The sequence below is a fragment of the Amphiura filiformis genome, chromosome 14 (assembly GCF_039555335.1).
Source record: "Amphiura filiformis chromosome 14, Afil_fr2py, whole genome shotgun sequence".
In the NCBI taxonomy this organism is placed as follows: Eukaryota; Metazoa; Echinodermata; class Ophiuroidea; order Amphilepidida; family Amphiuridae; genus Amphiura; species Amphiura filiformis.
Genome location: NC_092641.1, coordinates 32,752,926 through 32,766,000, shown reverse-complemented (window position 1 = coordinate 32,766,000; position 13,075 = coordinate 32,752,926). Strand labels below are relative to the sequence as shown.

Here is a 13,075-nt window from a genome sequence, read left to right as displayed (position 1 = left end):
ATTTATTATCATAATTAAGACAAAGAATTACGACGAGGAACTATTTGTTGTTGTGGCATCTGAAAAGGCTGCTTTGAAATCACTGAAATTTAGAAAGTTATATAGCAAAAAAGTACATTTTGGGGTTTGATGCTTCAAAATGGTATATTTTTTTGTCATTATATGACATTTTTGTTGAAATATTACCAAAATTAATCCGCACGGGATTGGTTTTTAGTAAATATGCGACCTACCTTATTGTAACTTTCAACATCGAGTGCGCACTGTAATTTTAAGGTTTTTACGATTCAGCGGGTTCAGGTCAACCTATGTTGAGTTTTTGATCATTTGGCATATAAATATTCCATCTGGTATTGTTGGTGTTTTACTGTGAGAGTTAATATGAGAAATTGCCGCCCGAAATTAGACATTTTTCCATCGAAATCTATGTAATAGACACTTAGGTCCGAATTCAAATTTGACATGGTCTTAGTGGAAGCTACTGGAGATTAGTCTGTGGAGAACGAACTCTTTGGTATTTACATGCCTTATTATATAGATCCTGTTAAGGGCAAATACATATCGCTTAATATTATATGGATGTAGTTTTAACTATTGGACTTTGTTAGGAGTATAAAGGAGGAAAAGAAAATAATAAAAGTATTCATCCGTAAGTCTAACCTCCATTGTTAGACCAGGAATAAAGTTGGTCTAACTTGTTTTGTGCATATGGACCTAAGTGGTATAGAACCGTTTGCCTACAGCGTCTGTCGCAAGACATACGCTGCAGAAAAAAGTCGATGCGTCTGTCCCAACGAAAAAAGCTAACAAGACGTCTGACGGTCGGATTATACACGGGCCATTATGATAACGATTTAATCATCAGATGTTTTGCATTTTTATCAGGGACATTTACCTTACAGTATATTGTAAATGAGCAAATAATACTGTTTGGCTATGCTGTGTTAATGTTTATTGTGCTTTAATTTTATCTTTTATATATCTATGTAAAACTATAATTATGTAATAAAATGTACAATGCTGAATAATTTTGAATTCTATCCAATCCTGCTGTATTGATTTATTGTTATTGTAATTTATATATCTACATCAAATAATAGTAATATATTATCAAATGAAATAATAATCATACCGCACGATTTAGGGGAGAATAATAATAAAAAACAAAGTAATATATCAATTCTTTACCCTTTTCATGATAAAACAATATAAATCATAACAATATATAACAATAAAACGTAACAAGTTTTGCAAAGTGATTAAACAATTTCTCACTTTTCATCACAAAACAATTTAAGCATAAATCAAAATTTTGCAATTGATGAATTAAAATCCTCACTCTTTTCATCACAAAATAATATAAAAAGTAAAAAACCTCTACTCTTTCCATTTAACAGTATCCCAAATGTTAGTTGAATTTATTATCATTCTGAAAGTCAGTTTAAACTTTTCAAAATTGTTTGTCACAGCACGTATGAATTTACATTGCATTCGAATATAAAACATAAAGAATGCAAATGTTTTCCTGACCATTTTCATCACAAAATAATATAAAATAAAAGTGATGAAAAAAACTCGACTACTTTAATTTTAATTGCATCACAGCCGATTCCAGTTTAACTACATTCCAATCGATTTCAGTTTGTACTTTAACTTTTTGTGCAAAAAAGATTAATCGAAAGCCTCTTCATCAACCAACCCATCAATCAAGGTATTTTTGATTAGTTTCAACTCATCAAACTTCTCCCACGTTATAGTTAAAAACAAGAAATGTCTTTAAAAAAGACAATGCCTCAAGAGATTCCAGCGGGCCCCAATTGTTATTAGCTTATAAGAGATAGGGCCTACTTGAAATGCTAGCTTTAAGCCATCTTGCAATGGTAACCCTGCAGATAATTCTGATGTATTTAATGCAGGAATACCTGCATGCCGGGTGGTAGTCCGAATAATCAGTCCCAAAACAAAATATTCATTTACTAACATGATCGATGGACCCTGCATTTTTCAATACATTGATGCTCCAGCCTTCGTACGGAGTAAGGCTACACCAGAAAAGTAGGCTATAATCACGTATCGCGTGCCCTGGATGCGTGCATTGCAATTGCATATGCACACATTGCTTATTATAGATAATAGAGGGCCTCCTTCAACTCCCAACTTGTGACCACAGAAATAGCTTAACTGTGTAGGAAATACACACAAATTGAAATTTGGTATACCTTGATACTGAAGTTATCATACAGTGATAGTAAGATTTTTTCAAATAAAATCTCTTTTCTGTAAAATTGATCGCTGTGCTGAAAAATGTTGCATATATGTACGGGTACTTGCTTTTTTGTACAGTAATTTATTGTAAGGTACCGCCAATGATGGTCACAGAATTTGGAAAAATACATTTGCCCATTACTTTGCTAATTTTTTTTCCTACAGACATGGTTGACCCCTCATTTTGTAAGTTAAATAGGCCTAATCACCTTTCTAAACAAATCAATTTCAATGTGAAATATCCTACTTGCAGGGTTGTCACCAGGACCAAAAAAGTACTAAAAAGGCTACTTAGAAATTTGATGATCATACCTAGCATGGAGGACAGGCCTACCGAAAAAGGTAAGCGTCATTTATGTCGACATATTGTTCGCAAATCCACCGCAGGGTTGCAAATATACCATACGTCACTCGGAGTGCGACAATTTGTACAGATAAATTTATCACAGGTATTTTTCTATTAATTTGACCATTCGTCTGCATATTGCCAAAAATAACCCATTTTGGGCCACCGTTTATCCGCGAACGTCATTTATGTCCACAAATTGTTCGCAAATCCACCGCAGGGTTGCAAATATACCATACGTAACTCGGAGTGCGACAATTTGTACAGATAAATTTATCACAGGTATTTTTCTATTACCGGTAATTTGACCATTCGTCTGCATATTACCAAATATAACCCATTTTGGGCCACCGTTTCTCCGCGAACGTCATTTATGTCGACAAATTGTTCGCAAATCCACGGCAGGATTGCAAATATACCATACATCGCTCGGTGTGTGGCAATTCATAGGGATAAATTTTTCTATGAATTTCTCTGTTATCTTTATGCACCTGGGAAATTTGGTTCTGTCTTTCCCCTAATTCAAATAACCACTTTTGGGCCACGGTTTCTCCGCGAACGTCATTTATGTCGACAAAATTTTCGCAAATCCACCGGTTAGTTTTAAAGGTCCACCGTCGTTGGCCTGGTCAACTGGCAGGTTTATGCAGGAACTAAATACCAACAATTACTAAATGTTTATATTAGGATTTGGGCAAGTAACCTTGTCCTTGCATATCACTCTTAGATGGTCAGGACCTTGGCGAGTTGGACAATTTTATTATCATGGATTATGTTATGCTCATGATAAAATGCTAAGCTTGTGCAACATTTTATGAATAAATCCAGATATGCTGGTACCTCTTTAAGGATATAATACATTGCATAAAATGTGACAATTTATCAAAATAAATTGACAATGAATGCTTTTGTGGATATTTGCCAATACTATCTTATTTCCTATTTTTCGCAGAGTAACCAGTATACTATATGTAAACTCTTCTTTGTCTTGCTCCCTGAAGCTAGACAAACAATTTGTTCTAAGTTTAACGAAAACCAAAGCAACCTTAATTTTTTGACCCATGTACAGCTTGTAAATTGACCTTCGACCTTGTGGTACATATAACTCCACAACCAGGTCGTACGCACAAAATAATTTGATACGCTTTGAATGAAATCGAAGCATATTTATTTTTTGATCCCTGTATAAACCAATGGGGCTATTGGATCAACATAGACTTCATGGGACAATATTTCATGGTGGGAATATAAAAATACATTTACTATAGTGTGTCTCGTAGTAGATATAATATAGGGCTACGAACACAGTTTGACACTTGCCTCAATTTGGGGAAATTATTCCGTCAAAAGCTCACTACCCTAACGGATTGCGGGGCTTCCCTGTCAAATCAACCCCCGAAAGTGCGCACGCGATATTCATGCGATAGTTATGGGACTTTTTCCACAAACTGTCGAGCCCTTTTTTTCTTCAATGGCTTATGAAAATAAAAATATGATAAACAAAAGGGAAAAGTATGGAGACTAAACTCACCACCGTCAAAAATTTACGTTTGAAGGCAAAAAATGCTGGACTTCGAGGATTTTACATTAAGCTCCACAATAGGCATCTACATTCCAAGCGGAAACGCTTTTCAGAAACATAGAAACATACTCATCTTTTTACAGCAATCGCTGAAACCTAAATATGCAATTCCAGGCGATTTGTAAAAAATAGCATCAGCATATTTGACTATGAACTTGGGACACCGAAACAAATGCTTGCATTGGTCCCAGACCTATTATAATGATACGATAATTAGGCCCCCAATAATGGCTTTCATTTTAACCGTTATTTATTAAACTGAGATTTTTTACTTTTTGAGAAACTAATGAATTTATCGAAAAACTTTTCGGAGATCGCCACCTTAGTTGCTCCACCCCTTAACACGCAGTTTTATAGGAGGACATAAACTCATAATTCTTGAATTATGACTTTATGTCGAACTTTGCTCTGTTTACCTACAAACACAACAAATTTGGCTGATTCCATTTAGGTGCAAGTTGTGACATGTGTATACATTACAAATATGCCAAAAAAATCAGGTTTGAAAAAAATTAACCAAATTCATAATTATTATAAGATCGTACATTATGACTTTAATAAATCAAAGTTCAGTTCCAAATAAACGGTGTGTATAATTAATGTTCTTTTAGCTTTTTTAATGGTATCACGGTTAGGCCTATCGACAAATGTGACAATATTAAATAAAAAAAGAAAACAAACCTAGAATCATACAAATGACTTTTTGTTAACACTGATTAGGCCTACATTATCTCTGCACTGATATAGCAACAAAAAACTTTCATTTAATTCATACTAGCCCGATTTACACTGGTAAGCGACCTCAAAAGTTTGTATTGCTTTGATTGCATTATCAAAATCAATCGATTGGGATACCAACAGAGGATGATTTAAGGAAGCCCCATCATGCACTGTAAAAGTGTTATCACTTGAGTTTCAACTGCCACTTTTCAAATCCCATTGAACTCTGTGCAAAAGATGTTGTTTTAGAATTGCCCGTGTGTCATTATTACTTGGTCGATTTCAGATTTAAAGTGATGTATGCATGAAGGATAATTCACACCTTCTGTAGATAACATAAAATGTGAAATCGACCAACTTTTTGAAGGTGTTCTTATTGTAAATATATCTCCGGGATATATCTGTCCAAATTCAAATTTAACCATGCACGTGTGTATGCTGTGGGCGGGCAGTGGTGTCATGTTCACTCACACAGCTGTGCTAACCGCAAGACTTGCTGGGAAGTGCTTAAATCATCCTCTGGGATACCAAGTACTTGAGATGACTTGAGAGTCCCAGTTATGTAATAGATGCGGTTGAATGATGGCCCGAATGATGGGCGGGGCTATTTTCCATATTTGGATTCATGACGTAACTCATCGACTGGTTTGGTTTCATTCACTGTTTGTTATAATGAGGGTGCACTGCTGTGGGTAGCGACAGGGAACCTCTATTATTATCGGGAATTGCCTGTCACACATGATCGCACACAAGGTCGTAGGCAATTGGTGGGACCTCATCTGCCCAGAACATATTGACCCAGGTCAGCATACCGCCATATCCTTCCCGACATGCTTAGTAGCCAAGTCCGTAGAAGAGTGGATCCACACACTATGTACACAAATATACATTTGGCCACATTTTATTATACGATTAATACGAATTTATTAAACATAGTAACAAATATTCTCTAGCAAATCGGTTATACGGTGGAACTGGTAGGCATATTATAAATTCGGGATATTAAATATCTTCCTGACCAGCCAGATCTGCGCATGGTCAAAGACGAGGATAGACGAGTATCAGACCGACGCAAACTGGCTTAGTCTCCACATCAGCCAGTTTGGTTCCGCCCCTCCACAGGGAGCGTAACCTGTGTAGGAGACTCGGTCGGACCTGGTGGGACCTCATCTCTCCCCATCGATTGAAAAATTGTGATCTATAATCCCCGACATTGCTCTTATGAACTGACATCCACCTGGTAGCGAACGAATGTGTAAGGACCAACGCCTGACGGTGTTGATTATAGTACTAAATATTGCGTTGGTCCTGTATGGACTACTGTGGCACTGCATCCTTATTAACAACTTCCAGTATGTCATCGACATAGCGTTTCCACAACTTTGGTTTACAATTGATAGGAGCTGTAGCAATAGCCGCCTCCTCCAAGTACACCATAAAATATTGGCTGCTAGCGGTGAGACTGGGCTGCCCATTGCTGCGCCGAAACGTTGTCTGTAGATCTTATCTCTAAAGGTGATATACGTGGTAGATAGTATAAGTCCAACAATTCAACAACATCCTCAGGCGCTAGATTAAACCCTTGTGTCTTGTTGTACTCCTTCAAACCACCCTTGCTAAGCCTCTCTCTGACAATTTCCAATACTTTATGGATAGGGGTGCAGGTGAAAAGCGATACCAGATCGTGCGAGTTTAAAATATCGCCTTCCTCTATAACTACATTCACCATCTGTTCTCAAGAAAAATACATCTGGCAACCGCGTTGCTAAGCAACCAGCATCCTTTGCGGTAAACAGAAGATCGTCACAACATCAATAGTGTTGAGAAAGAAGTCTGCTAAACTTCGAAACGTCTACAGTGAGTAACTGTTTTATTGGACTAGAACTATGAAATCTTGTTACAATTTTCGATAACAGTCCAGATGAACATGTTCAGTAAGGCTTTAGAAACATTTGTGCCTAAAATCTTTTTCCCCCTTTGACTGCCAAAAATCGCTTCTAACTCCACCCAACCCCACCCCACCCCTTGTAAACCTGCCCAAATACATCTCCCCCCTGGCTTTTCAAAATTCTTCACCACATAATTATTGCACCACCTCTTAATGCCCCTTTAAGGTTACGTTACTACGTATGTATTTTCATACGACTGTGAAAATTAAAGGTCAAGTTTCACTATTATTATTTCAATTATGTAAATACTCTAGAATGGAAAAGGTAGTCATGCATGCAACATCATGTACGATCAGATCATGCAATATATTGAACATGTTGAAGAGACGGCCATTAATATGTTTTAAGTTTGTATTCATGCATACAACCATTGAACTACAACGAAATTAGTAACTATTTTACCACATATAATTTGGAGTACAATATAGGCCTATACACTGATACATATATAGGCTATACTACAGTTTGGTGAGAGAAGAATCAGTAAAATCGCGTTGTTTGAATTTCGATTCTGTTGTTCAAAGAATACCAATTCAACAGTGAATTGTCTACATGAAATGGTGCACTGGAGTAGCACAGATTTATAATGACGCCGTTATGTCATATTGTGGCCTGTTTGTTTCTTCTCACTGTTTCACAAGCATGTAAGAAACAGGGGTAAGTTTATTATTATATCTTTCGCGACTCAAACAGCTACCATTTGACATAAGATCATATTTGGTATATAGAAATATCAAATTGATATTGATATTTAAAGGAAGGTGACCTGATATATTTGGAACATGGAATTCTTTCAAACTGGCGTATAACATTAATGTTGTCCCTTTCAAGCATTCATGCAAAAATAACACGTAGATGTCTCTTGTAAATGTGACTACCCAGCAAACACAAAACGTTTTCGACATCATTCGCAAAAGGTTATTAAACGTTGTCAGAAAACGTTTAAATGTCGGGTTATATAAAGGGTATATTAAGAGTATAAAACGTTTTCATAACCTTAAAAACATTTTTTGATAATCTACTGCTCAGCAAACAAAAATGTTTTACAGAAAACGTTTAAATGTCGGGGTATAAAGGGTATAAAAACGTTTTAATAACATTCCAAAAACATTCTTGAACACTTGATACAAAACATTCTAAACAAAATGTTATTTTGGGGTTGAAAAAATATTTTTGCGAAAAATGATTGCCCAAAATATTTTAAATTTTCATGACATTTATATAACCCGACATTTAGTTTTGAAAAAAACATTTTAAGAACATTTCTGTGTTTGCTGGGTTTAAATATTTTAACATAATGATAGTTAAGTATTGCCACAATATTTGGCAAAAATGTTTGCAAAAATAGTTTACAATAACATTTTTTGAAAACATTAAAAAATATTGTTGTAGTGTGTTTTCATACAAAACGTTTTAAAACATTATCATGACCTTTATGTAACCCGACATTTTAATGTTATTGAAACGTTTTTACCTAAACCAAAAGCCAAAATATAACTTATTTAAAACGTTTTTAAAACGTTTTTGTGTTTGCTGAGTAATTCCTTATGGAATTACTGACAGCGAGATAATCACGACAATAATCTACAGTGTTTTTGTTGACGATATTAATGTAATAATTTGATATCAAATGAAAGATCCTATTTTTCTCATTAACATTGAAATTTAGGAGTTCCATATCGATGTATTTCCGACGATATCATCAAAAAACTGTCAAATTAGTCTCAAACGTATATTGATATATAAAGTCAGTTACAGATACCCCACTCCCTCTGATACCTCCTGGTATTCTAAGGTTAAGACTAATTTAACATTTTTTTGGAAAATCGGGTGCATGCCGTTAGTCACACCGCTATCCGATACGCCGGTAGTCCCACACGCCATTAGTCCAACAACACAAAATTCCCTATAGCCTACTTAGGGGCGCGCCAGTCCGAAAATGAAATCACTGAGATAGTCCAAAAAAGATCCGAAAATGGAAACCACTGCACTGCAACAGTCGGATACCGCGCTAGTCCGAAATTCAAATGTGAAAAACATTGCGATTAAATTGTTTTTTTGTTTGTTTTTTTTTTTTGTTTTTTTCTCAAACCTGATTTTTTGGCATATTTGTAACATTTGCACAGATCACAACTTACACCGAAATGGAATTGGCCAAATTTGTTATGTTTGTAGGTAAACAGAGCAATTTTGACATAAAATCATAATGACTTTAATTCCCCCATTGAACTATGTTTTAAACAGCCAAAATAGCCAGTGGCGTTTCTTTTACTTGACTTTCTTATCTCTGCTTAAAATAGACAGAAACCCTTCCCGATTGTTATTGCTATTATAATTTAAGCATTTTGGGTGAAGAATAACAAAATTCAAATTTGACAGAAATTGTACATTATGGCTTTAAAAATCCAAGGACACATGCGGTTGATTTCTAACAATGGAAAATCACTCAAAACTTATTTTAACGTGTCTGAAGCACCCCTGCACTCCCGCTATTAGCTACCTACCCAGCAAACACAAAACAATTCATACGTTTTAAAGGGGATCTATTTTGGCTTTAATAACATTAAATGTCAATTTCCATGGTGATAGGAAGTGTTGTACTCTTTGCGTTTTTTATATGTTATGAAAGTTTTTTATACCTTTATAAAGGTCGTGAAAGTGGTTTAAAGCGTTTTGTATGAAAACACACTACAACATTATTTTGAAACATTGTCAAACTGTTATTGTAAAATATTTTTTGCAAACAATTTTTTGCAAATAACTGTCAACTTAAACAACATCGTGTTAGAATATTTTGTAGTAAGTTTAAAAAAAAGGTTTTTATATGTTATGAAAGTTTTTTATACACTTCATATAAAACCCGACATTAGAACTTTTCTGGCAACAATGTCTAATCATTTGCTTATTTTGTCGAAAACTACGCAAAAAGGTAAGTTCGTGATAATCAGTCAAACACTAATTTTTGCTAGAAATTAATGCTTTTCAACTCTTCTGGCATAGGCAAAATGTTTCGGACAGACAGATACCCCATTCCCCTCTGATACCTCGTCTTCGCTTCTGTTTTTGACGCCCGTAAACACGTGATGACCGCTTCAAGGTCATATTGTCACCATGGTCACACATATGTGACGTGTCATGTCAAAAGGAGACACTTTTGGGCAGGTTATCAATTTGGAGATTTCTACGTATCTTTAATATAGAGATATTTTGCTCCACAATGCCGTTTTCCCAATGTAATCGGACATTCCTAAGCGAAGATATTGAGTTTGTAAGTTATGGTATTATAAAATTGGAAATTGAGATATCGGCCTTTAAAAATATTATTGACAATGTTGAGAGTAGGAATTGCCTTGAAAATGTCTCCAAAAATACAAGATGCTAGTTATATTCGGGTCTGAAACTATCAGACAATATTTTTAACATTAATAACATCACAAATTCACAACAAACCCAAATTGTGAAAAAATCACCCGCGGGCAGATTTTGGCTATTTCTCCATTTACGATCCTGCCCAAAAGTGTCTCCTTTTGACATGACACGTCACATATCATGATCCTTTTTTGACTCACCAAGACAATTCAGTATCGAAGTTACGTAATGTTACTATGTCAACGGGATCACGCGCTAGAGTAATGAACCACGATCGAAATGATCACCACATAAAGTATATGGCACTCGAAGGCATACCAAAGTAGCATGATCCGGTAACCAAGAGAATTACGTAACCACTTCGATGCTGAATTCACGCCCGGTTGCAGGAGCTATGTTGTACGCGCCGATTGTTTACTTAAAAATGAAAGACTTTGAAATATGGCTGTTGCCATCAATCCATATGACCTTATAAGTTATAAATCAGGGGCGTAGCAATAGCCTCGGGGCCCTTGGACAAGGAGCAGTTTAACGTTTAAATGTCGGGGTATAAAGGGTATAAAAACGTTTTAATAACATTCCAAAAACATTCTTGAACACTTGATACAAAACATTCTAAACAAAATGTTATTTTGGGGTTGAAAAAATATTTTTGCGAAAAATGATTGCCCAAAATATTTTCAATTTTCATGACATTTATATAACCCGACATTTAGTTTTGAAAAAAACATTTTAAGAACATTTCTGTGTTTGCTGGGTTTAAATATGTTAACATAATGATAGTTAAGTATTGCCACAATATTTGGCAAAAATGTTTGCAAAAATAGTTTACAATAACATTTTTTGAAAACATTAAAAAATATTGTTGTAGTGTGTTTTCATACAAAACGTTTTAAAACATTATCATGACCTTTATGTAACCCGACATTTTAATGTTATTGAAACGTTTTTACCTAAACCAAAAGCCAAAATATAACTTATTTAAAACGTTTTTAAAACGTTTTTGTGTTTGCTGAGTAATTCCTTATGGAATTACTGACAGCGAGATAATCACGACAATAATCTACAGTGTTTTTGTTGACGATATTAATGTAATAATTTGATATCAAATGAAAGATCCTATTTTTCTCATTAACATTGAAATTTAGGAGTTCCATATCGATGTATTTCCGACGATATCATCAAAAAACTGTCAAATTAGTCTCAAACGTATATTGATATATAAAGTCAGTTACAGATACCCCACTCCCCTCTGATACCTCCTGGTATTCTAAGGTTAAGACTAATTTAACTTTTTTTTTTTGGAAAATCGGGTGCATGCCGTTAGTCACACCGCTATCCGATACGCCGGTAGTCCCACACGCCATTAGTCCAACAACACAAAATTCCCTATAGCCTACTTAGGGGCGCGCCAGTCCGAAAATGAAATCACTGAGATAGTCCAAAAAAGATCCGAAAATGGAAACCACTGCACTGCAACAGTCGGATACCGCGCTAGTCCGAAATTCAAATGTGAAAAACATTGCGATTAAATTGTTTTTGTTTTAGTTTTTTTTTTTTTTTCTTTCTCAAACCTGATTTTTTGGCATATTTGTAACATTTGCACAGATCACAACTTACACCGAAATGGAATTGGCCAAATTTGTTATGTTTGTAGGTAAACAGAGCAATTTTGACATAAAATCATAATGACTTTAATTCCCCATTGAACTATGTTTTAAACAGCCAAAATAGCCAGTGGCGTTTCTTTTACTTGACTTTCTTATCTCTGCTTAAAATAGACAGAAACCCTTCCCGATTGTTATTGCTATTATAATTTAAGCATTTTGGGTGAAGAATAACAAAATTCAAATTTGACAGAAATTGTACATTATGGCTTTAAAAATCCAAGGACACATACGGTTGATTTCTAACAATGGAAAATCACTCAAAACTTATTTTAACGTGTCTGAAGCACCCCTGCACTCCCGCTATTAGCTACCTACCCAGCAAACACAAAACAATTCATACGTTTTAAAGGGGATCTATTTTGGCTTTAATAACATTAAATGTCAATTTCCATGGTGATAGGAAGTGTTGTACTCTTTGCGTTTTTTATATGTTATGAATGTTTTTTATACCTTTATAAAGGTCGTGAAAGTGGTTTAAAGCGTTTTGTATGAAAACACACTACAACATTATTTTGAAACATTGTCAAACTGTTATTGTAAAATATTTTTTGCAAACAATTTTTTGCAAATAACTGTCAACTTAAACAACATCGTGTTAGAATATTTTGTAGTAAGTTTAAAAAAAAGGTTTTTATATGTTATGAAAGTTTTTTATACACTTCATATAAAACCCGACATTAGAACTTTTCTGGCAACAATGTCTAATCATTTGCTTATTTTGTCGAAAACTACGCAAAAAGGTAAGTTCGTGATAATCAGTCAAACACTAATTTTTGCTAGAAATTAATGCTTTTCAACTCTTCTGGCATAGGCAAAATGTTTCGGACAGACAGATACCCCATTCCCCTCTGATACCTCGTCTTCGCTTCTGTTTTTGACGCCCGTAAACACGTGATGACCGCTTCAAGGTCATATTGTCACCATGGTCACACATATCATGATCCTTTTTTGACTCACCAAGACAATTCACGCCCGGTTGCAGGAGCTATGTTGTACGCGCCGATTGTTTACTTAAAAATGAAAGACTTTGAAATATGGCTGTTGCCATCAATCCATATGACCTTATAAGTTATAAATCAGGGGCGTAGCAATAGCCTCGGGGCCCTTGGACAAGGAGCAGTTGGGGCCCTTTTAACATCTCTTTTATCAGCCCTTATTTCAATTTCGCTTTTGC

At 35.1% G+C, this 13,075-nt stretch overlaps 1 protein-coding gene across 2 annotated transcripts in view; it reads left to right on the top strand.

Moving 5' to 3' along the window:
• Window positions 1-7,178: 7,178 nt before the first annotated feature.
• The window catches only part of LOC140169977 (uncharacterized), a 29,299-nt gene continuing 23,402 nt past the window's right edge, over window positions 7,179-13,075 (top strand). For both annotated transcript variants that reach the window (XM_072193291.1, XM_072193290.1), the window contains exon 1: window positions 7,179-7,519. In XM_072193291.1, the coding sequence (XP_072049392.1) occupies window positions 7,449-7,519 (71 nt within the window). In that variant the 5' untranslated portion in view covers window positions 7,179-7,448. The remainder of the gene's footprint in view (window positions 7,520-13,075) is intronic.